Genomic DNA, 26,240 nt, shown 5'->3' on the forward strand with positions numbered 1-26,240 from the left:
TTGTGTTTTTGGTTTCACTTAAGATCAGAGTCATAAGTGAGTCTCGAGAAGTGTTGAGTGTTTTGGAATTGTGTAATCCTGTAATTAATCATCTTTTTCTTGATGAATGTAAACTTCATCTAGTTACGTATTTTATTCCTTTTCCTTTTACCTCTTTAATGAATCCGGATTAAGTAATCCTGTTATACATTTTCTGTTATTCCACAGATTTGATCATAGATTACCCTGTGGCTCATATTCTGCATATTATATTCATATTATAATCTCTAACGGAGGAAATATAAGACTGTAAAAATGTGTAATTACAAAGACTACAGAGCCACAAATCTGACACACTCTCCTTTCACATAACTGCAGTTGTCAATATGGACAGAATTATTTTGCTACTCATCTGTTTCAGTACCTTTTTCTGTGCAACCATGTTGGTGTTGTTGACGTGTGCTGAACAAGACGACTTAACACAAAAACTATATTTTGAATTAACAAACATAATATTTGTAGTTCATGACACAATTCAAGTGGAATCAAACAACCGGAAGGGATGTGACTTCACCTCTTTATACGCCGATACTGATATATCTGTGATATATGGATTGGGCTCTAATTAGGAACGTGATTTGGACTTGATCTCCATTTACAAGACACTGGCACATAATTAGTTTTGATAATAATGAGGGACTTAATAATTTACTAATCAATTTACCAAAAATCAGATGAAGCTAGGACTTTTGAGCCCCTTGAGTCAAGAGCCTCAGGATCAATGTTAGCTTTACAAGACAGGTGAACCAGTTTGGTGTGTGTGTGTGTGTGTGTGTGTGTGTCTCTGCTGAAAGTATGCTGTACTTGCGGTTTGACTTGTGCTGCTATTGTTAGTGAGAGATTGCTTAAAAAGTGTGATGTGCTTTAACTGTGCTCACACACACACGTCATAATAATACTGATTATACACACAAACAGGAGAGACTATATCACAGAACAAACAGTCAATAGGGAAGACAAACACAAGGAAGACACAAACAGTCAATATGAGGCATTACAAGTACAAGGAATAAAAGTGATAAAGAAGAGAGAGAGAGAGAGAGAGAGAGACAGGCAAGACACAGGGAGAGAGGGAGGGAGGGAGAGAGAGAGATAGAGGGAGAGAGAGAGAGAGAGAGAGAGAGGAAGACAGACAGACACAGGGAGAGAGAGACGGAGGGAGAGAGACCGATAGAGAGAGAGAGAGAGAGAGAGAGAGAGAGAGAGAGAGAGAGTAGTAAGCAGCAACACTTCGGTGTGAACGGGGAAGCAGGCGCGCGGCCCGGGGACCCGCCGGAAGAAGCAGCAGCTTCAGCGCGAGCCGGACGCACAGCGACAAAACACCGGCAGCACGAGCGACACCGAGGCGGTCAGCGGGGCGGAGAGGAGGAGGAGGAGGAGGAGGCTCATGCGCTCGTTCTCCCCCGCTGCCTCCATCGTCGCTCCCTCTCTCTGTTCGCTCTCCTCACCCCTCGTTCCTGTCGGACTCGCTTCCTCGTTAAGATGGCTGACCCCAACAGCGACGGAGAGGTACCGGAGAGCGCGCGCGGCTTCGCCCGTCAGGGAGCCCTCCGCCAGAAGAATGTGCACGAGGTGAAGAACCACAAGTTCATCGCGCGCTTCTTCAAGCAGCCGACCTTCTGCAGCCACTGCACGGACTTCATCTGGTGAGCGCGCGCGCGTGTGTGTGTGTGTGTGTGTGTATGTGTGAGGGGAAAGGACACAGGTGAATCACTTGCTGCTGCTGCTGCTGCTGCAGCGGCGGCTGTAATCGGCCTCCTTCCACTCTGACAGCGCTCAGACACCGCAGTGTTTCATTCATTGTCACTGTCATAAACACTGCGATGCGCCATTCCCCCTGTTTTCCACAATGCGACAGCTCCGCCGGGCCTGTCGGGGGGGATGCGTCGTCGGCAGCCGCAGAGCAGAGCGCTGCTGCTCGGCGTTTACCGCATCGACCCGACACCCATCTCTGAAACTGGAGGTCTGGTGGAGGAATGTAGCTGGAGACACGAAAACACACAGGGCCCCACTGTTGCCGCTGCAGCTGTGTGTGTGTGTATGTGTGTGTGTGTGTGTGTGTGTAGGTGTCCATGTGTGATTGGATATCTGTGTGTGTGTGTGCATGCGTCATTGTCTGTGGATCTCTTGCAAATTCCCCAAATTTCACATCTCTGTCTTCTGTCCACAGGGGCTTTGGGAAGCAGGGATTCCAGTGCCAAGGTAAGAGCAGCGGCTCATTCACAAATCCCTCTGCTGCATATGTCTGTGGGTGTGTGGACGGATGTTCACTGTCTGAAGGAGTGTTGCTGTGCGCGCGTGTTTGCGTGCGCTTGTTGTATTCAGGGCCGCTGCTCTGCACACTGTCGGAGTGACCTGTTGGCTCTTTTCGTTGACGGCGTGTTGTTGTTGGCAGGCAGGTGTCAAACTCAGAGCAGGTGCTTGCCAACAGGGATAAATGAGAGTGAGAACACTCAGGCAGCAGAGACAGTGTGAGATGTAAGAGTAGAAGAGTCGGCGGAGTGGTGAAAGCTGAGATGTCTGGTTTTGGCCAAGCAGAACACACCAGGAAGTTGGATATTCTCAAGCTTTATTTTGCATTCTTGTTCTCCCCTCACCCTCACATGGGAGCCTGACACCTGATTGGTAATTGTAAAACGGTGTGTGTGTGTGTGTGTGTGTGTGTGTGTGTGTGTGTGTGTGAGTGTGTGAGTGTGTGTGTGAGTGTGTGTGGGTGGGTGGGTGGCGATGTGTGTCTGCTGGTGGGCGGCTGGTCAAGGTGGCGGGTGGGTGTCTAGACACGGACCTCTGCACAGAACGGTTTCATAAACAGGCGCCTGCAGCGACATAGTGACACCCCTCAATCGCATGCATGCTACAGTGCTGCAGCAGATACTGTCCCTCTGCTCGCAGTCTCACTTCCTCCTCCTCACTGATCCATCTCAGACACCCACCTCAGCTCCTCCGGTCCCGTCACATGACCACACATCTGAGGTTAGGGAAGACAAAATTACCAGAGTTGCGACACGGCGCTCTTGCTCAAGACTTAATTTATTTGTCGGAGTTGTGTGAGAAGTTTATTAACAGTGAAAAGCTGAACTCTCCCCCCTTCGTCGCCTGAGGCCACGGGCTTGTCAACAGCTCTGGTGGTGATACAGGAAATGCACTGGGGGTAGAGAGAAAATTAACACTTTATATGCTTGAGTGAATGCACACAGCCTCCTGGACCACAGTGAGCTGATAAACACACACATGCAACACACACGCTTCAGAAAGCCACTCAGAGCGGCACACAGGTGGAGCTGCTGACAGATCAGGTTGCGTGGTGATTTTCCAGCCGTTAACTGTTAACATCTCGACGACACACTCGTCTAAAGGTTTAGTTTAAGAGACAGTGATCATTGTTCTCAAGGGAGATACAGGAAGTGGTTAATCAATCATTCAATCAAACCACCCTGTAAGCATTGATTTGGTGATCTGCAGGTCAGAGCAGAAGGAATTTCCACACCTCTGCGATGTTTATAACCACATCTCAGCTGTCAAGGAGCTAAACTGGAAAATGATTTCGCTGAATTAGTCTTAATTTAGATGAATGTGACGGAGCGACAGCCGCTAAAGTAGAGTTCACCCAGAAAACAGCAAAAAAACAGCCTGATCTCCTAAACCTCTGAAGCAGATGAGGACTGGTTAACTGGAAAAAAAAATAAATAAATAAATGACTCCATTCAGATTGACGGGTGTGATCCAAGTCTCTGCAAAGCTTCGAGATCCAAAATCGACTTGAAAATACGTTATTTACACCCATATTAAAGCTGGAAGTTGCTGTTGTTGGGTGGGTGAATGAGCCCGGGCGTTCATCAAGAGTGTAAATAACATCCTGGCTAATCAATTAAGGATCTCGAGGCTTTCAGAGTCTTGGATTGAACTTTACCCTTTTTCGGAGGCTTTTTGGGCGATTCAGCATGTTGAGGCGGCGGCGAGAGAAATCGCTCTCAGTGGCTGTTCAGGTAAGTGGATCAGCCCGAGCCCGCCGCTGTAGTATCCATGATTTCACCCGTTTGGTGCTGTTTTTCTCCTCATTGCTCTCCTTTGCCTCTTCGCCTGTGCCATTTGCATTTTTATCAGACATACTCTCGATTAGTAGCGGCCATTTTAGTGAGAGAGCCGTCCAACAATGCTGCTCGATCACAACAACGGTTTGTGTATCGGCTGAGAGGTATTTCCTTTCACACGGGTGCAGAACGTATGAGGCTCTAGTCTTTGTGGTGTCTTCAAGTGCAGCGTTTTGGCCGGGACCCAAGAGACGCGAGACGCGAGGCGCCGCAAACGCTCAGCCTTCGACACAGCTTGTTCTTTGATGTCAGTGCGCCACGGCCTTCAGAAAGAGTCCCCAACTACTTCAGTCGTTAAGGAAAATGATGCAGCGGCGTGTTGCTGAAACTTTCAGCAGGAGGGCGAGGAGATGATGACTGCATTTAAATATTTAGGTGAACTTGTCCTTTAAAGCCTTGGTCATACGACTGGACAGACATGACCAGTTGTGTGCTCGCTCTCACGCGCACAACCAAATCACACGTTCCATATATGTGCACTAGTGAACCCGATGGCGACCTCCTGACAACAACAACAAAGGGCTCGTTTGTTTGTTGTGTTCCACTGATCGTAAAAGAGTGAAAGTATAGACCACAGTGTGTGTGTGCGACTGTTTTGCAAGAACAGAACCAGGGATGAGGGATATATGCATACAGGCCTCATCGAAACAAGCGTTCAGTTTTACTCCTCTGGGCCGCGCGTTGCTGGCTTGTAGTGCTGCGTGTAGACGTCCACACAGGTTCATCATCAGATCATCAGAAAACCAAATGGCAACTATTTTGATTTAAGAGGAATCGTTTAAGCCCTTTTTCCTAAGCAAAATTCAAAAAGTGTGTTGTTAAATGTCTGGATTTGACATCATAATAAGTAGAATATTTGGGGATTTTTGTTGCTGTCATTGGTTTTAAGACTCGAGACGTTTGATAAATTGGTTACGAGTATATTGTGACAAGTTCATTGTTTTTTTTAGAAATGCTTTATAGACAAAACCAGTCATCATCTAAATTAGAAAAAAAAAAGAATAATCGATAAGAAAAATAGTTAGTTGCAGCCTTAAAGGTGCTATTTGTACAAAAAAGTTGATTTTTAACTCAAATAGTGACGCTTTGGGATTGAAGAACGGGTCGGCAAGCATCCCGAAGCGTCAGTATTTGAGTTTGGAATGAGACTCAAAAATCTACTTTTCTTCCAAATGGATTTTAATATTTGATTAACTCAGCCCGGTGCATTTAGAAAAACGTCTAAACATGGTTTAAAAGTGAGTTTTATTCGTTCAAATCCCATTCGCCATTTAAACCTCACCCGGATGAACAAATCAGTGTCGACTCACAGTCAGACAGCAGCGCGTCGGTTACGTTCATTTGATATATTCGCTGGTCTATTTTAACACTTCGTTGACAAGTACAGGGGTTTTTTTTTTTTTTTGAGAAAGGGGAAGTAAGGGCATCAACTTCATCTGACTTGACAGAACTGTTGACAGAAATAAAATTGAAACTATACGGACTTTGTGAGCCGGTCCGAAGGTTTTTTTTTTTGTGATGTTCAGTGTTCACATTGAAGTTATAAATAGAAATGATGTAATTTTAACTAAAAGATTGATCAAGTAAAAACTCACCGTAGATATGCAGCGAGCACTGATTTGCTGGTGTGCAGCCGGTGGTCCCATTCATCTCAAAATGGCCTCATTACAGGAAAAGATTTGTTTTAAACTTGGTACGATTTATCTCAAGTTGTCAAGTAGGAGGGTTAAAGGTTAAACTGGGGTAAACATGGAGGAGTTGGTTGTCTAAACAGACATTGCTGTTTAAATATGAAACATTGTGGTTGGAGGAAACAGAGGAAAACACCTCATGATGATAAAATTAGTTTAAACAACATTAAAGTGTAGATATGAGCTGCTTCATTAGAGCTGAAATGATTAATTGATTGAGTTGATAGTCTGTTTTGACAATCCTTTAATAGTTAATACTTAAAATGTTAAAAATAGGATTTCTTTCTGCCCCTTCATTATTCAGTATCTTTGGGTTTAGGACATTTGCTCAGTCTCTTTGCACCCTGGGACCTTTTCAATAGACTGAACTACTAATTGATTAAAGGAGAGAATAATCAATGATACACAGATTGAAATGCTTTGGTAAAGGGTTAGGCTGGTAGTGGCGGTTCTTCTTTCTAAAGGCAACTCAGATGAGTTTGCTTAAAGTTGTTCGTTCTTGGAAAGTCTGCGAGACAATCTCACTTCTACAGATCAGATCTCTTTCAGTAGCTGTTTTGGAGCTTTTACTGACGTGAAAACTGCCGTTTCCAGAGTCAACAATATACTCAGTTTCTGTGGTAGGGTTTTTGTCTGAACGTGTTGCAGCAGGAGGCGTCGATTCAGTGATCTTCAGATCACAAGATATTATTAAAACCGCACAGATTTCAGTCTGAATTTATGCTTCTCAGGTGACGTTTACACAGGATGTGATGACTGTATTTTCAACTTCATCACTGGGAAAATGTTAGTGCGTACTGCTAGTTTGACATTTATACGACTTCATATGGCGGTTGTGGATTTTCTTTTTCCTTTTTCTTTGCCTGTCGTGAGAGAAAAGTGGGAGTTTTATAAACAACAAAGAGGGAGGATTAGGAGAGCGGTGGCGTCTTAAAGAGCACGAGAGGGAAAAGAAGGTGCAGTTCAGTGAGAATGGGAGGAGCTCGAACTAACATGGGAGTCACCAACAGTCTTCTCCTCTTGGTCAGGAGGAATGTAAGACATCTGGGGCGGACTTGTTCTGGCGTGTGGGGCAGAATATGTTGTATGTGTGTTTGTGTGACAAAGGTGTCCTCTGTGCATTGTGGGTGTGTTTTGAATACCTGTTCTGCAGGTAGAGATTTTGCTTCTTTCCCTCCTGCCTTCAGCTTTTCTTTTTCTGGTGTTCATTTGTATGTTTGTGAGCACCTGTTTGTGTGTGTGTGTGTGTGTGTGTGTGTGTGTGTGTGTGTGTGTGTGTGTGTGTGTGTGTGTGTGTGTGTGAGCACCTGTTTTTGTGTGTGTGTGTGTGTGTGTGTGTGTGTGTGTGTGTGTGAGTGTGTGTGTGTGTGTGCACGCTGACAGCAAAAAGAGGAAGTCACCCTCGTGTCATTTCCTGCTTGAGAGAAGTCCAGATGTCTGATCGTGGGTCAAATTTACTTTTTCTGTCATCAGATCAGATGAGTGGAAGGAAAGTTTTCACAAGCAGGTTTTTTTCTGATTTTTTTGATAACAAACTTCCTTTTAAATGCAGCAAAAATTGAATAACTCAGCTTGAAATGAAAGAGATACTGAGCAGAAGCGTTTAATCAAGGAACTAACTATTGGTTTCTATAAAAGCCTTTTTCACAGCACACAGTTCGATGTGTCTTAGGCTGCGCCGGTGAGCTACAATGTGCGCTTCAGTGACCAAAGCAGCTAAATGGGATTTAGTGGTAAATGTCTTTCATGGTAAATGTCTTTCATGATAAATGTCGGTTGCTTCAAAGTGTTGTCTTTGCATTGGTGCAGAAATCACAAACTTGTCCCATACTTTACTTTAAAAAGACCAGAACATGTAAAACACAAATATGTATATCTTAGATTAATTTATTTAGACGCTTGTAACAAAAAAAAAATAACACAGAGACTCGTCACTACAGGAGCGAAATATTGTAACTTTTATGCACGCCTAAAACAAATACAAATATGTGAAACGCTTTGCAAGAGACGAGCACACGGCATGATTGGTTGCCAACCACCAGATTTGACCTGCAGCCGTCTCAATTGCGTTACGGCCTTAATGCAGTCTTCGGAGCTGATGGCGGCCGTTTCTCCACTCGGAGTCTATTTTTGACGGCAGCGGACTGCAGCCTTCTCAATCTGCACAGAGCAGATCGAGCCAGACAGCGGAGCGACATCTTGTATCCAGTCAATTTGTTCAGAATGAAACATCCTGCGCGGACTCTGGATCTACAGCACAACAAAGTTGGAAGTATTTACATTTAAAACGGACAAATACCGAAATGATTTAACTACAGAGTTTACTCAACCACAGCAGAATAATAAACCCACAATCTGAGCGAGGCAACAATAGCTCCTTAATCGCTCCCAGTGGGATACGAAGCTGTGTGGACGATGGAACAAAACAAGAGTGACGAAAAACAGACAGCTACCGTATAGAGTGTGTTTATCTTTGTTCTAATCGGTTTTTATCATATTTTCAAATAGTTTTATTCTTTCCAATATCTCTTTATTGTTGTCTATATTTTATGAGACTTGTTGCTTATTTCCCTCTGTACTGCTGTGTTACCTGTGAATTTCTCCCAAGGGGGATCAATAAAAGAACATCGTATCTCCTCCTATCTTAATTAGCTATAAACATGAAGTCCAGCTGAGTCTTAAAATGATATTTTGACCTGATGAGGGTGCTTAAAGTAAAGTCAGGTGGAAGTATCAGGGTAATCCATCCAGTAGTTTACTGAAATATTTCAGTTTTGGCCAAAGTGATTTAACACAATGCATATTTTAATATAATAATATAATGATAATATAATAATAATATTATTATGAATTCAAAGGAGATTTTTTTTTAAAAGCAGCTTCCGGCACGTTTAACTTCAACGGAACAAAAAGCTTTTCTCACACAGAATCTTCTTAGTGGGCGATGGCAGGTTTGTCATTTCCGATTTATATTTAATCTTTAAACTCCACCAGAAGTTGACGAGTGAGAAGCATGTTCTAGTCTTCCTGAGGAGGCCTTTGATTTTCTCTGATCTTTTTCCACTTCACGCCCCGTTGGCCTCGTCTCTGAACCGACATGATCTGCTTCTCAGCAGTGTTCAAAGCAGAAGTAAAAAATGATGAAATGTGCAAATATCTCTGTGTCTGTAAGAGTTTAAGTTCCCTCTGTGCTCAGATTACATCTGTTACAACCTCAATGACGAAAAGGGAACACTACAATCGGAATACCAACAAATAATCCTAAAAAACACTGCTTGCTCATCTTGAAGAGTGGTCGTTATTGATCCGTTCAAGGCTGTGACTGACTTTTAAGCCTGATCATAGGCTGAGTGGTGGTTTAGAGGCTTGATTAACATATTGATTATAAGATACATTGGTGACACTGGCTGGGAAACGAACACACATTTTACAGGATGCCTGTCCACCGCGAAGTGCCTGCTCGCTATTGAGCCCCTTCACATTGAATCTTAAAGTCTGCAGGTCTCTGAAAATGGCAGAATCATGACTGGATGTTAATGCGTCTTGAAAACTATGCAGCACATTGTAAGATTTGAATTAAAAAATCAGAGCAAATTATGGAAAATGGACGTTGAATGAATGTTTTTGAAGGTGTCTTACCTGATTTTTATGATCTGTCTTACCTACTGTCAGAAAAGCCCAGACACAGAAAGCTTGAACCAGCTATGTGTTGGATATTTTCCCCTGAGTGATCATTAATCAAACTTGTCATTCCTGTCGGTCGCCAATTGATTTATTATCAAATTGACAAATGGTGCCAATATAATCAGGCGGATGTTTTTCTTACGCTGACTAATTGATACCAGTGATTTACTAAGTGATTACTGTCGCTATGAACTCAGCTGACCGAGGTGACGACACAACCCGGAGCCGAGGTGCACCAGGCCTGTTCCAGTCTGGATCAGCTGGGGTTGGCAGACGACGGATGAAATAATCTAATTTGTGATGTGATATGTGAGGAGTCTAATCTGAAGTCTTAAGATCCAGTTGATGCCTTTTGTTCTCATAAAGATTATTGTCAAGATAAGTTTGATATGTACGACCGATGACGACATCGGTGTCGCCTGAGGGAGACGGCTTTGATTTACAAATGTTACCCACCCCCATCTCCCTCTGTAGACGATTTAGTCCTACAAATGTCTCTCCATCCAAAATCTCATTAAAAATCTGCCTTTTATTGGTCTTTTCAGCGTAGATTGCACTTAATCAAAATGGTGCAAGCTGCTGGTCGACCTCCGAGGTTGTTTTGGTACAGGAACGCACAACCTTTAGCCAAGACAACAGATGTGTCAAAAGAAAGACGACATGGTGCCAGGGGACGAGGGAGCCACCAGCCTGGATGGGCGGGGCGAGTTTTAATAGAAAGTGGAGGCACTGGCCAGCAACACACTGCATGTCCTAGCAGAGGCCCCGGGGCCGTCAAATAATACATTTACTTGCCGATTTATGCTTCGTCCTGACTGTCAAAGACTAAAATAACTGCGTGAGTTGGTATATATGTGGAATGTGTGGCTTGTCCTGCCTTTGTAGGATTCAGGAAACATCAGAAACAGTGTCTATGAATCGCTCACAGGCTACAGTTACCAGCTCAAGTTTGTTTACATTGTATTTCCGTGTGAGTAGTCGGACTCCCCTGACTGCTGAGTTGTCAATCACACACATACACCAGTCCACCCACTCATACGCTTTGATGCTTAAGGATCATCTCTGATGTGTCTCCGCGGACCTTTTTGTCTTCCCTTCAGTAATACAAATATAAACAATGCATTTATGAGGTCTCTTTGACTGGAAACACAAATTCTGAATGTCTGCGGCCAACTGTGCGATCATCCGATTCATACTCAGCAATCAGACAGTCGTGTATGTGCTGAAGCTGCTTTTAGGGACCAAGGTAGCTGGATAAGAATTGATGACTGATGGGGGACCAGATGTTTTTTTATCAAGTCGTTGTTGGACTCAATTTTGTTCAGCCGGCATACTATCAGATATCAATGCTCAAATGTTTGTAATGTCAAATACAAATCTGACCAAAACAACACGTCTATCTTGAGGAAACACCTGGTCAAACACACGATATAAAAGCCGAAGCGTGTGCAGTGTTTGACAGGCTGAACGGCAAGTTCCCCGCAGCGCCCGCAGCTAGCTGGGCTCCTTCATGGAGAATTAAACCCCTTTATGAACAGAATAAAGTGAAGCATCGACATGACATCCAGATCTTTAGGTAATGAATTAGGTAGTCGGAGAAGTTTTATCTGGAGAGTAGAACCAGAAATAAAAAGACTTTTATTGCTCCTTTTTTAAAGATCCGGTGTAGGATTTTAGGAGGATCTATTGGTAGAAAAGATTATGTGATTATGATGTTACAGTCGACTCTGGACGCTGCGTTGGAGGCGGAGCCCAGTTAATTCCTGTAAAAGCTGTTAGGTGGCCAAAATAGCTCGACTTCCTGGCTATAAAGATACCCAGATCTTCCATGTTGTGGGGTCCATATAGCGTGTGCACTGGAGGCTTCAGCAGACTTCCACTTTAGCGCCCAGCTAAGAGATGAAATAGTTAAATCTTGCAGCTCCTCCAGTCATTTCACAGGGGTCGCGACGTTCAAAAGAAATGATCCACCGTTTTACAGCTGCTTCCTTCACAATGCAAGCTTATGGAAAAAAAAAAGTATTTTAGGTCCTCAGTGTGTCGCGCGACATTTTAATTACACTGTTTGGCCACTATGACAGTTGGCTTCAGAGCCTGGCGCTCTTCCTGGGCCTTTCTTCCACACAGTCTGACATGTTTCTACAGTAGCGTAAAAAACCAAACACTAGAGCGCGTCTATAGCATATTAGTTACAACTGACAGGGGATCTGTAACCACTAAATCCTGCACGCTGGTCCTTTTTAAATGACATGAATCAATTGTTTTACTGTTAACAATCTGTAATATCTGTAGGTTTAACAGCCTTTTTCCCTGCAGTTTGTAGACACTTCTATATTTCCTTTCACAAAGCGGGAGAGTTTGTTGCTGCTGTGGCAGAAATACAACAGACAGCTTCTTCTGACTCAGTTCTGCTTGTAATCAGGGTCTAAACGATGTGACCTGAGCGTTGCGTCAGCCAGACTCTTCAGAGAGCTGCTCAGCAGAAGGGTCTAATCTCTGTGGTTTATTCCAGTTTGTTCAGGCTTGTAGAGGCCTGGGCGATGATTACAAGTGCCTCCGTCTGTGGTTTGTGGAAAATGGTCCAAGATGGAGGGAACTTCCTGAAGCTCCTGTTGATGTGAAACTGTCGGCCCGCTGTCGTCCTGGCAGTTCATCGCAGGGATCGTTTTTTGGACCGGCTCTGATTTGCTGTCCTCGCTGTCAGTCGGACAAAACGGGGCGGCTTGTGTAGACTCGACTGTAGGGCTCAGCCTGGTTGCTAGGCAACAGAGCAAAGACCTCCTCGGCAGGTCACTAGGCCTGTCTTTCAGTAGTGTGTACTTATGTGTGTGTGTGCTCGTGTGTGCGGGCCCAGGTGTGTGTGTGTGTGTGTGTGTGTGTGTGTGTGTGTGAGTGACGGAGCAGATTTATGAACAAAAAGCTGTAAAGTGTGTCTGCATCCTTCAGCGTGTTTTCTGTTGCTCCAGTTCTGTTTCTGTCTTTCTGACACACTGCAAACACACAAATGAATTCTCCGCCCCCTCACATTGCCTCAAACCCAGCTGTGCCCCCATCCCTTCCTGCCCACACACACACACACACACACACACACACACACACACACACACACACTCACACACACACACACTATCTCTTTCGCTCTGGCTTAATTTCTTCATTCTTTATTTTCCTCTCTCTCGTTGTCTTCTTCTTTTTGTCTCTGCGTTTCCCTTTTTTTTTTTTTTTTTTTGGCCACCATCCTCACCGTGTGTCTGTTCATTTGCATTGTGCACAGCTACACACGCTCTGAGTTCAACCACGTTACACCCTGTTCACCATCTGTGACTGCTGTGTCTTTTGTATCTGTCGGTATTTTGAGTTAAACCGACACACGCGCACACACACACACAGACACACACACGTATAAACAAACACAAGCACTCTGTTGCTTAACCGCTAGAAACCAGCGGAAAGTGTCACCAGTTGCCACAGTGCCTCATGAAAATGTAACGAGAATGTGAATAATTAAGATTAAACCAGAGCGTAATGTCACTCTGTGTGTGTGGTGTGTGTGTGTGTGTGTGTGTGTGTGTGTGTGTGTGTGTGTGTGTGTGTGTGTGTGTGTGTGCGTGTGTGCGTGTGTGTGTGTCTAGTGGTTGTGGTTGCGTCATCCACGTTAATATTTCCATAATCATGCAGGTCCGTTTGGTGGTAACATTAAACCGTGCTGATGGCATAATTGAGTTTCTGGTTGATGCTGCAGGTCATTATACAGTGGAAGTGGTTTAAATCAGCACTGTGTTTGATTTGCATTCAATATACATCATTAGGGATGTGAGGTTTTAAAACCACAGGGCCGGGCTACAGAAGAGAAGTTAGATCTGCTCTTCTGTCCTGGTGTCGGTCATGTTCACGTCTTCGTCTGTAGGAAGTGACTGATCCAAATTAAAAAAGCCATTTGTACTTTATTTGCATCTGACCCAGACGGAGAATGCTGTGCGCCTTGTGACTTCTTTTTGCAGTTCAAGATATACTGACTGAAGATCTGATCTCAGATTAGCTTCCTGGCTGAATGTCTAATAGCAGCTCCGCTCCACAATTCAGCACGACTGTATGTTTCACTTGTTCTGAGGCTGCATCTCACAATAATATTCAGCATTGATTCGTCTGCAGGTTATTTTCTTAATTCTCAATTCTTTGTTTGCTGTCAAAATGTCACATATTCAAAAATGTCCATCACAATTTCCTAAAGCCCAAACAGACTTAATTAATGAGCTGGTTTTGTCCAAAATAGGTTTCATATATAGCGGTACACAATATAATTAAAAACTTTTAAATAAGATGTATATTAAGTGTGATAGTATGATATATTAAGTGCAGCTTGTCTGATCCCCTTCCCACTAAACTGTAGAGAGCCAACAGTAACCTACAGTCAGAGTAGTTACTCTCAGAATCACACAGCTGTGAGATACTTTTTGTATTGTGAAAAATATCGCTTACCATGACAAATATCGCGATATTTGATAATATCTAATATCGGTCCAAGTCTAGTCCAAAACTGGAAGAGATTCAGTTTGCTGTTAAACAAGACAAAGACGGATGTTCACATGTGAGAAGCTCAAATCAGTAAGTGTTCGGATTTGTTTGCCTAGAAATGACTCCAACAATGGATTTCTTAGTTCCTAAAGCTGACGATGCCTTCATGTTGATTATGTTGTCCAACCAACAGTCCAAAACCCCAAAATAGTTAATTTTTTCAAGCACCAAATTAAAACAAACCATACAAGCAACAATATGAAGTAGATCTTCATGTCTCTGTTGGATCTAATAGCGACTCAAGGGATTATGAGTCATAATGAAACACAAAGTGCGGGCACACCTGTAAAGTAATCATGATTCTACATGTCAAATGTCTGTTATTGTGCACAGATGTTCACGGGAACGTGGCCTCCACTTCTGCTGTAATACAGTCCATACATTCCTATTTTCTGAGTACGATTGCTCCTCCAGACCTCCTCTAGAGAGAAAGTCATGCTTTCCATTACACAGATCTTCTTGCTCTGGGCTCAGTTTTACCTTATTTCACAAGAACATACAAAATGCCAACATTTACATAAAGATTGTAACAGTTTCTGCTGAGGCTGTTTGCACGTGCAAACAGGAGCTGCGTTGGACAACCGAAATGGATTTATTTGTGATGAGTGAGATTATCTACTATGCACGATTCAATAGTTTCTAAGTGGTTCTCACTTTTCATTACAGATTTTTTATTGTTTGTTTTGACAGAAGAGATCTGAGCGCATCAGCTCCACTCTCCTCTGACATTTATAGCCTCTCTGGACTGGATTAGACGAGCTTGTCCGTCTCTCTTGCACGACTCCAGCCAGCATTTTGGTATCTAAGAGCATTTTGGAATTAAAATTGAAATGACTCTATATACAGGTTGTATCACATGGGAAATGCACATATGAAAGTTTTATCTCTGAGATAAAAAAAATCACCAGGGGATTTCTTTTCACCCTATTTTAGCCACGCTTTATTTTAAGCATCTGACAGACGCATATGAAAATAACACTTGTGACACATCTGGAGACCGCACAATCTTAAGTTCATTGAGAGAAGGTTTACTGAGGTCTGATACTTCAGCTGAGAAACAACTTCCATCACCAGGCCAGGGCTTTGAATCATCAGCTTCTGATTTTAGCCTTTTTATAAACATGTGAATTACGTGTACGTTACAGCGTCTGTCCATTTTCAGAGGATTTTTAATGTCAGAGTTTGAACGTGTTTCACTACTTTTTCATGAGCTCATCAGACGAAACCACATGTTGTCCTGACGATCGCTTGTGTGTGTGTGTGTGTGTGTGTGTGTGTGTGCGTGTGTGCGTGTGTGCGTGTGTGCGTGTGTGTGTCTGTTCCTTCAAAGAGCTTCACTACTCTTACTAAGGACTTGGATTTATCAGCTATGTCAGGCTGAGAGTATGCAGATCATTACTTCAGTCTGGAGCTACACTAAATGATTTTTTTTTAGCACAACTTCCAGCAGTCAAATCACCAGGTTGTGTAACCTGCTGCCATTTGGAGCTGCCTCAGCAGGAAGCTTCCTGTGGCAGCTCTAATGTCATTAATGTGATTAGGAGATATCCCACCATGCAGCTGTGAAATGTAAAAATCATCTCGACTGAAACAGCAACACTAAATATGAATGTTGACAGCATGAAGGTGCAAATGGGAACTGCTGACATATGAGAGGCTATTGTTCAGCGACTAATGCCACATAATTGACATATTGATTCATCTCTTTGTTGCTACTGTGTCGACTTATTTGGCTTTGTAAGGAAGCCTGAGGTGACATTTCACTTTTCTCTTCCCCACAGTGTGCTGTTTTGTGGTCCACAAGCGCTGTCATGAATTTGTCACCTTCTCCTGTCCGGGGGCCGACAAGGGACCCGCCTCCGATGTAAGTAGAGAAGAAACGTACACTCACAGTAAAGGTGTAAACTCACAGGTCGAATCAAGTACAATTCACCTGTCAACTGCTTGAATTCATAACAATTGACCATGAGCCTCGAAGTATCACATCAGTTGCAATGCAGTCAGATAAATAAATCCATCACATAAAAAAATTAAAAGGGTCGTTGTTGAAAAGATGAAAATACGTTAGTGTCCTAAAAAGTGACGGCTGTTCTGACGTCTCCACAGCTGGAACTATTAGTGTGTGGTGCTAAATCTTACGTTTGATGAAACCAAGATGATTTCCTTTTTCAGAGACATTAAGACAGGAAAGAAATGTATAAATAACATTTCTTAAAAAGGCTTTGAAGGTATTGACTCCTGCAGCCACAGACATTTCACCTGCACTCTTCGATCCAGGTCTCTAAAGTTATATTCTCATGACAGGATGAGCTGCTTGCAGTCTCCACACGCTTGTTTTTCTGTAGTTTGACCATAACTGTGCGGTAAACAGCGGTGCACAGTTCGATCTTCACTCCGTCTGTTCACGTTGTAATCTTATGTGAAAGCATGCTTGTTTGTGCATGCATCATGCAGCTTTGCCTATGAATATCATCATCTGATATATTATTTTTTGTAACAAAATGTCCCAAGATATTTAACCGTATCGCTGACCACAGGATAATTATCAGACAATTTGAAGACGGGAAATTCTAGAAATATGTCCTCTGTGGTTCTACAAAAATAGATACATGAATTAATAAATATGATAAATCTGAACTCCCTTTCTATTAGGAAAGTCATCCTCAAAACTCTACTCGACTACAGTCCTCTACAGCGTGAAAAGCTGCATGATCTCATTACCAGTATTTATGTGGCTTATCTCAGTTCTTAATCGTAACAGAGACGAAACATGAATCCGTCTGGTTGCAGATGTTAGCTCAGGTTGAAACAGCTAATGTGGTTCCTCAAATTTGTTGCATCGTCACGGTATTTGTTTGTTGTGCGACAGATTTTATGCACCGCGTGTGTCGTTTCTAGGAAATCTGAGCTGTCTGCTGTCAAAATACCACAAACATCCCCCAACATATAATAGTGACGTTCATCTGATCTGTGCCAACAGTTCAATGCAGGACAGCAACCTTTAAACTTAGCTTTACAGCTTTATTGTCCGGTCGAGGCCAGTAAATCAACAGTCAGTTAATTATGTTCTGTCTCTGCATCGTATACATACACAGACATACACACGTCTGCACAGCCTGCTTTACCTAATCCTTCACTTTTTATCAACTCAATTAAATGAATACATTTTAATTAATATCCAGAATTAATCAAAATTTATATTCACTTAATTAAATCTACAGTGAGACAGTCACTTCAGTCACGTGTTCAAGTTAAACGTTTATTACACACGGTTAGTGATTGTTCAGCAAGGTCAGAGCAGGCTGTTGGTGTGTGTGTTCTTGTATTTGCTGCTTGGTACACACACACACACACACCCACACACACACACACACACACACACACCCACACACACAGATGTAACCTCTTGTCCTCTCTCCTGCTGAGCTGTCAGCCCTAAATCACACTGAGATGTGTCAGTAAAGAGAGAATGTGCTGCCTGGCTGCCTCAGGTTAATGAGCCAGTATCGCACACACACACACACACACACACACACACACACACACACACACACACACACACACACGTGCATGCAAACAGACGCACACACAGTTTGAGTCAGCATGGATCTGAAGTCCTATGACCGATGCTTATTAATCTGTAACTCCTCTGTCTTTTCTTTGTTTTCGTTATATCATCAAAGCTGTTTTGTTGTTTTCCTGTTTTTTGAGCCTCCTCCAAATATTCAATCACCACTTTATCTCTCTCTCTCTCTCTATCTCATGTTGGAGGCAATATTTAAAGGATCAGTTCACCCAAAGAGGAAAAAAATTACAGCATATATTCACCTTCATAGCCAAAAGTACTTTTGGTTTCCTGCTTTATTTTCTCGTCCCCTCTAGCGCTGCAACAAATGATTGCATTTATTATTGATCGATCTGCCAGTTATTTTCTTGACTTATCAAATAATCGTTTAGCCTTCAAAATCTCATCACAAATGTTCCAAGAGCTCAGTGAACGTCTTCGGATTTCTTCCAAAACCCCAAATACTCTTCATTTACCATCAGACGTGATGAAGAAAAGCAGCAGATTGTTACATTTACGAGGCTGGAAGCAGCAAACGTTTGACGTTTATGCGTGAAAATTCAAACTAAATAAGGATACAGAACACAGCATTGTGGACAAGTGTAATATTATGTCACGTTACGTTATGTCAACAATTTGAGGAAGATCTTCGTGTCTCTGCATGATAATCATAATTGCCAACCTCGAGACCTCAAAAATAGGGAGGAATTTGAAACCACAGCAGTGTTCTCGGGGACGTACCGCAGAAGACTTTGAGATTCAAGGACTGTTTCCTGCATTCAAGTGACTTTTAAAGAATGAATATCACAAAATCTTAAGTAAAATTCGACCGCATTTTCCTGACAAATAATCATTTTAATTTTATTTTTAATTCTCACAAAATAACCAAGAATAATTTCCCCTCTAGTGTAAATTTGCATAAATCTGTGGCACAAATTAAATGTATCACTTTTCATTCATTCATTGATTTTTGGAGCGTCTGTTCAGCCTCTCGATGGTGACTGATGTCGGTGTGACCGACGTGATTGACAGAAAAAATCGACGTGGAAGATTTTCCAGCGTCTTTCCTTTTAAAACTACGTAAGAAATGGAAAGTCTTCTCTCCTGGGTGTCGCAAATTTGTTTAAATATATTTTCTCCTCTCTATTTCGGTCTGTCTCTCACTCAGTGAGGAGGACGAGGCGCAACAGAACAGCAGGCGACACGCTGCGCAGCGCCAGAAACAGGTTTTGATTACTAAATGGGGAAAATGTGTGAGAAATCTTCAGAAATGGGAAGAAATACAGGAGAAGTGTGACCTTGGATTTAAAAAACTGGAAACTGGGAGAGGGCGATAAAACATGTGAGTCCTTGGGAAAAGGTTGGCAAGTATGACGGTAATGCGTGTGTGCACAACACGGCCTATAATGAAATGGATTTCCCAGTTTGCTGTGGAAGAACTCGACTGAATGTGAGCCAGGCCGTATCAGCTAACATCAGTGGCGACCTCACTCATGTACTTACGGCAGATTAGGAGCAAATCCCTTCAGTCAGGTTCCACAATGTTGAGAGAAAAGACTGTGCAGTGACGTGAACATTGAATGGTTTTTTTATGAGTGGACCAAAATATTCCTGTTAGGAGTAAGATGTTCAACAATCTCACGTGGCATGAAATTCTGGGCTGTCCACAAACTTTTGACCATATGTTGTGTATGAAAACCTGTGCGATGATCAGCACAGTAAGATAACACTTGAAGGTACAGAAAGTGAGAACATGTTTTGGTGAACTGACCCTTTAAGTGACTCCCAACAGACAAAACATGAAGTTTCGGTTTTAGATCTATTAATGGAGTCTAACCTGGATCACTCAACCACTCATTTCTTCTCTCTCCTCTGTTTTTCTGCCTCTGCAGGATCCTCGAAGTAAACACAAGTTTAAGGTCCACACTTACTCCAGCCCGACCTTCTGTGACCACTGTGGCTCCCTCCTCTACGGGCTGATACACCAGGGCATGAAATGTGACCGTACGTACACAAATATCACACATTACCTGCTTCACTGACGTCACACGGACCGCTCGGGCCATTTCTGTGTTATTTTATTTCCCGTTTTGTCTCGTCCTCTGTGACAGTAGTGAGCTCAAGTCTCAGTCCTGTTTCACGCAGCTGTCCTCGATATTTTTACAAGAACAATGACAACGTTTACTTGATCGCTTGATTGATGAACCCACAGACACTTATCGTCTTAATCTGCAGCCCCTCTCTGCTGAACAAAGGTTTATACTCACTGTTTAGCTGTCTGACCTACAAACTGTAAAGTTGTGATCATCATCGTCTATAGCAGATTGTTACAGAGAAGCTACCAGTGCGCCTGTATGTGAACTTAATTGTTTATCTCAGTCTGACACGTACCGGTATCTTAAAAAATGTCAAATTCTCACTCTTTGCCGATATAAACCAGCCCCTCCTCCCTCTGCCAGCGGTACCTGCAGGCAGTGAATCACCTCCGCCTTCTCTAAACTTTACTCAATATTTTAATGTCAGGAATATTATTTATTGTGTTGACATTTTGGGTTTGTTCCCAGTGAGAGATTATTGAGTTCACAGTGATTTTGCTGTAGTAAACATGACTGTTGCTGCTCTGGAAAAACAATATACGTAAAACATTCAGTTCCATTCATGTTTCGTGGAATTTTACTCTTTTTTTAAATACTTTATCCATTGAAAAGTTAATATTTTGTAATGAAAAAGAGCTGATATGAGTATCATGAATTTCTAACGATGGCCATCAGTGATATTGACAAAGATTTATATTTATGTGTTTTGAATACTTGTGTATGGTGGAGTTTCCCAGCTTTTCAGTGAAGTCACAATATCAGTTATTTGGGCATTCAGGGCCACCGTAGTGAACGTGATTACGCCATCATGTTCTGTAGCATTGACCGGTCCGGGTTTCTTCCTCTGGTCCAAAATGAAATTAGTTGTAGCCGAGCTAGTTTTGTTGGATAATATATTTCTTTGAAAACAGTCTTGTGTTACAAATTAATAACTTTTTTAATTTACCCCCTGAACTTTTTTGACACATCTACACGATCAGTAAGCAAAATAAAATAAAAAAGACTTTAATTACTCTTATTGACTTTTAATTATTCTTATGTTTTAACTGATTAAATGGCTGTAAGTTGCCAAGTAATGGTCAGACGTAGACCAAAATAATCACATAATTAAAATAACATTAAACTTCCTGAGGTTCTGTTTGCTGCCACATTTTGACTGGTGTCTTTTTTGAAAACAATTCTGGTAAATTCTTCCATTATCATACAAAGCAGATGTACAGTTTTGACTTTAAATGAGTCAGACTGAAACTTAAGGTTCCCCTGAACAAAATGATGTATGACACTTGATGCTGACTGAAACAAAATGAATCAGGAGAGTTGGACGCCCCAAAAGTTGTTCTCGGTCTTTGAGGGTTTATACTCTTTGATGCGGCTTTACGTTTGGACACAAGTGAAGGTTATCTCATCAGAAAACCATGAAATAAATGTAGTCAGACAGACACTTCTGCCTCTTTCAAAGCTGATCCTTACTTCACTGTCCAGTACGTTAAAGAGAATTTGTAACCGCTTCAATCTAAGAGAGCTTATATTCTTTTACTTTCACTTGTCACAGGTCAGAAAACAGAGACAGAGTAAACAACTGTATGTTTTTATAGCCTCATAATCCACATTTTACTCAGCTCACTTAAAACCTATAAATAAACATTCACAATAATCGACCTGCTCACAAGTCATAACATCAGTCTCATAGATGTGTATTATCATTATACTGACGCACAGCTGGAGATGTTATCAGCCTCTCACAACAGTGAGTGAATAGTTTTTACATTCATGCCGTCGTGTCATATTTCTCGCTGCTGGCAACAAAGACACAAACAGGAAGTGGGCTTCATCGCTGCAGCGTGTCTCTCCAGCCATGACGAACATCATTCAGCGGGGAGACGGTTCCTCATTGTACCTGTGTGCAGCACACTGTGTTTGATGGACTTTGACTTTGCAGCGGCTTTTACACACATATTTACTCACTAGATGCACGGAAAAAGGATGGGGAAAAAGGGGCAGGGGTGGTTTTGTTCCCCCTAAAAATACTGAAATTGCTTATTCAACACAGTTCCTGAAGGCGATTAGTTGTATATTAATCCACGTAAACAAACCACATATGACAGGAAGCTCTGTGTGTCTTGCAAATTTTATTCACATTAACAAATTAGGTTGTTTTTTTTAGACTACACACTGAAGAGTTCAATTCAGTTCCCTGAAATCATCCCCCTTTGGCTGATTATTAACTTCATTATTATACAGAATATGAAGACTCTTGTGATGTGTTGGGTATTTCAGCATTCTTCGGGTTCTCGCTGATAGGGTTAGAGATGAGGTTCGTTTGCTTTGCTCGCATGATTTGCAGTGTTGTGAAAAGTTTCCAGCAGTCCAACACAAAATGAAAGTCGCCCACACAAATGGCACTCGAGTGCAAGTCTCTTACAATGATCTGATCTTAAGTGTACTCACCTATCAAAAGTACGTTTCTGGTAATATATTTCACTTAAAGAAATACTGCAGTCTGTCTACTCAGTGGGAGGACATACATATTTTTTAAAATTGGTGATACATGACCAAAGAAAACACAGAGAAAAAGGGCCTTGCTGTACCCTTTTGCTCAAAAGGTAGAAAAAACCTACAACAACCAGAATGCACCACACCGGGTCAATAAACACTCCCAGTGATGGGAAGCAGTAAAGTGGCCGGCTGGTAACAAACATCATCATATTACAGTTAAACAAGATGCTAAACTATGTTTCTGAGAACATTTTAGGTGCGGTTCATATTCAAACTGCCTTATTTTACAGTTTGAGTTTTATTCTAAGACTTTAAAACAATATGGCCGCCACATACTGTTCACAATCTTTCTTTCTTATGTTTGTTAATAGTTTTAGGCGAGAAATTGTCAGTGTGGCAACAGAAACTTTGGTTAATAGTTCATCGGCACTCCCTAGTTTAGACAGCTTGATCGGAGTTTGGTGAGACGCCCCTCCATCGATCCAAGAGATGACACATTTTATGTAATTTGGAGGATTCTTGCTGACACAAACGAGTGGGGCTCTTGTTTCAGGTGGAATGGAGCAAAGTTCACCATCGAACTGTACATTAGCATTAACGGTCAACAGGTTGTGATGCAGAGTTTGTTGAAAATCTGCCAAGTTCCTTTTAAAGAAAGGTCCTAAACCTGATATCTCATTATTCTGTGGGCTCTCACTGACCTCATCATTTGGCACTAGTTAAAGGGTAACTCCACCAATTTTCCACATTAAACTGTTTTGACAGCTCTTGGGGAGTTTGACTGTAACTGTGAAAAAGTAGTATAAAGCCTTTATTTGGCCTCAAGAGGAAGCTGCATGTAATCTGATAATTTTCCTCCAGTGATGTAAGTGGCGAAACAGAAATTCTGGGTAATGAAGGCGTCCGGTTTTGAAAAGGAAGATGAATGGGTGGAATAAAAAAAAAAGATGATATCTCTCGATACTGATGATTCATTTTCAAACTGTTCATGTCCAATAATAGTGTGTATAATAGTGTAATGCAATGCTAGACCAGTAGACTGCTTTTTTAAAGCTGGTGCCTACGTTGCCCACGATGCAACATGAGTGAAATAATTGAAGGTAACTGATTAGATTAAATGCAGCTTCCTCTGGAGCAACAAAAGACTTTATATTATTGTTTTTTTAAATGCTGCATGACAACCCAAAGACCTGTAAACACACTTTAATGTGTTTATTTCAAAGCACTTATGGCCTTCTCCCTCTAAACAGCATCAATATTGGATTTTATTGTAAGTTTCTCAGTTGTAGATCAAAAGAACACATTGATCTTCTCAGCTGCTCTTCAAAACTTCCCGTCTCCAGGCTTTGTACTGGGACAACCTAAAACAGGACAACAAGAAAAATACAAAAAGCAAGAGATTTAAACATTCTGGATTCGCCACGGTGATGCGATGAGTCGCGTTCTGCTGCATCACACACTTGTCTTTTCTGGGTCATCCCTCTTTAGGCTATAAAGTTTTAATGTAGCTGAGAGGAGCCAGATAGTGATGTCGAGTTACATGAATGAGTGACGTGTTCAGCGCACCACCTAAAGATTTAAACACATTAATAAAAAATAAAAAAAACAAGTTATCACGGTATATAACACACACAGACTGTAAATGATCTCATGCTCATTCTCCACCTCTGCACCACCCAGAGTGAGCGGAGTCAAAGTGGCGCTTTGTGCATCAGAGCAGTCTGACATCTAGTGGAACGACTGAGGAATTACACGAAGAGTTCTATTTTTAACTCCTCACCATGAAGAAATGCACCATTAGATGTTTTTTTTATGTTTGCCTGTGCAGCTGAACTCAATGCGAATAAATCCAGGATGTAAGTAAAACTGAAGAAGGCTGTAAAATCACAGTAATGTGGACATTTTCTTCTACTAATTCAGTGTTTTAGTTGAAAATAAAGTGTAAAATTCTACAAGCATGCGTCTTTCAAGAACAGTTGAGGGTCTTTGCCACATTTCTGCTTGTTCGCTGACGCATTTCTTACATCTGAAAACAAAAAAACCCTCGAGACGAAATCCAGGCTGGCGTCCAATCACAGCGGGTCGTCTCTTCCGAGAGCTTCTGAAAACCATCTGACCACATCACAAGCTGTCCCCGAGGCTACGTCACTTTTCAAAACTTGTGTGATTTAATGTAAGCCAAAAAAAAAGAGATGTAGCAGATTGTGTGGACACAAGTGATGAGATGGATTTCAGTTTCCAGAAGAACAGTGAACAAAAAGCAGTACAGTGCACAGTAATGTACAGTACAGAGACGTGTCTGAGAAAAAACTATTGTTTATAAATATAATTTACGTGTACACAAGTTAATAAAAGTGTACTTTTCTTTTTGTGCTTAATTTAATTCTAATCTGCTTTGCAAAACTTTTAAATATGTTTTTAGTAAGTAGAATTTCACTGTATTAAAAATAGAACATTTTTTAAGTGTATTTAAATACACTTACACTACAAACATTTGAAATTCAGTAAATCCTGTTTGTATTATGAAGGATGTGAAAATTATTATACTTCTCAAAAATCAACTTACTATCAGTGTGCTTTAATAAGCGTACTGTGATGAGTGGGTGGAGGAGGCATCGGTACCGATATACAAACGGATGTTCAGGGACATTTTTTCATACGTTTCTGGATAATTGCGGGAGAGACAGTGAAGCTTGTACAATGATCAACACATGGCTTTTATAAATCTGATGAAAACAATATGTATGCTCATCTCTACACAGAGTTTTATGCATCTTTCTTTTTTCTTTTTTTGACGTTTCATTTTTTGCTGATTTTTGGGCCGTTTTAAGTAGAGTTAACTTTGAGTTGCCTGTTTGTGTGTGTGTGTGTGTGTGTGCATGTGTGTGTGTGTGTGTGTGTGTGTGTGCGTACAGACTGTATGATGAATATCCACAAGCGGTGTGTGGCCAACGTGCCGAGTCTGTGCGGGACCGATCACACCGAGAGGAGAGGACGCATCCAGATCTCTGCCCAGATCAAAGAGGACACACTGACCGTCACCAGTGAGTGCACTCTCCTTCTGTCTGACTCTTCATTCTCACTTTTTTTCTCTCTATCCGATTCAAACACACACACACACCCATACAGAGGGCCTCTCAAAGCTCTATCAGCCCAAGACTAAAACTGGAAAGTCCATTAACTGATCAATGATCCAACGATTGACCCACATTGCCACCGGGACATGCATCCACGTGCCAGCTCCCTCTCTCTCAGACAGCTGTGGATTGATTATGGAACAGAAGCTAAACTGTCGTTAAGTGTTGCTGTCAGATGTAGCCAGAGTTATTTAGGGCAGGCCAGATCTCACACCAACACTCACAGCTCACTTCCTGCTGTCCTCTGGAAAAGGACAAATTCAACACCGAGCTGTCTGAAAGTGTGAGTTGTCTTGTGATGTTTTCTGCTTTCTTCTGACACTTTTTTTTTTCTAACCATGTCCTCCGTGTCTCTCTCAGTCAAAGAGGCTAAGAACCTGGTGCCCATGGACCCCAACGGCCTGTCAGACCCCTACGTCAAGCTCAAGCTGATCCCAGATCCCAAGAGTGAGAGCAAGCAGAAGACCAAGACCATCAAATGTTGCCTCAACCCCACCTGGAACGAGAGCTTCACCTTGTAAGACTTCCCTCGTTCTGAGTCCTACATATGAGTTTGGAGACTTCCCACAGGGGCTGATAATTTTACCTTTCTTGCGTCGAGGTGAAAACAAATCAGCATCCTATGATGAACTCCCAGCAGCTACAGGCATGATGTAGATATCATGACCAGCGAGAAGCAACAAGATTAGCTGCTACAGCCATACTTGCTATCCCTCCGTCCCTCTCCCGGGAGACTCTTGGTTTTCATTGCCCTCTCCCACTCCCATTTATAACAAATGATAACCCATTTGTCCCCTTTTACATATTACAACCTGCTCGTGACAATGCACAGCGTGTAGTCTTGTGTCAGAAACAGGCTCAGCAAG

At 42.1% G+C, this 26,240-nt stretch overlaps 1 protein-coding gene across 2 annotated transcripts in view; it reads left to right on the plus strand.

The window, feature by feature from the left end:
* The first annotated feature begins 1,178 nt into the window (after positions 1-1,178).
* The window catches only part of LOC115579038 (protein kinase C beta type), a 39,218-nt gene continuing 14,156 nt past the window's right edge, over positions 1,179-26,240 (plus strand). The window contains exons 1-6 of one of the 2 annotated variants that reach the window (XM_030412503.1): positions 1,179-1,685; positions 2,210-2,241; positions 15,862-15,944; positions 19,538-19,649; positions 25,153-25,281; positions 25,735-25,891. In XM_030412503.1, coding sequence (XP_030268363.1) covers positions 1,522-1,685; positions 2,210-2,241; positions 15,862-15,944; positions 19,538-19,649; positions 25,153-25,281; positions 25,735-25,891 — 677 coding nt within the window. In that variant the 5' untranslated portion in view covers positions 1,179-1,521. The remainder of the gene's footprint in view (positions 1,686-2,209; positions 2,242-15,861; positions 15,945-19,537; positions 19,650-25,152; positions 25,282-25,734; positions 25,892-26,240) is intronic. The other variant, XM_030412497.1, reaches the window with a different exon arrangement.

Source organism: Sparus aurata, chromosome 1 (genome assembly GCF_900880675.1).
Source record: "Sparus aurata chromosome 1, fSpaAur1.1, whole genome shotgun sequence".
NCBI lineage: Eukaryota > Metazoa > Chordata > Actinopteri > Spariformes > Sparidae > Sparus > Sparus aurata.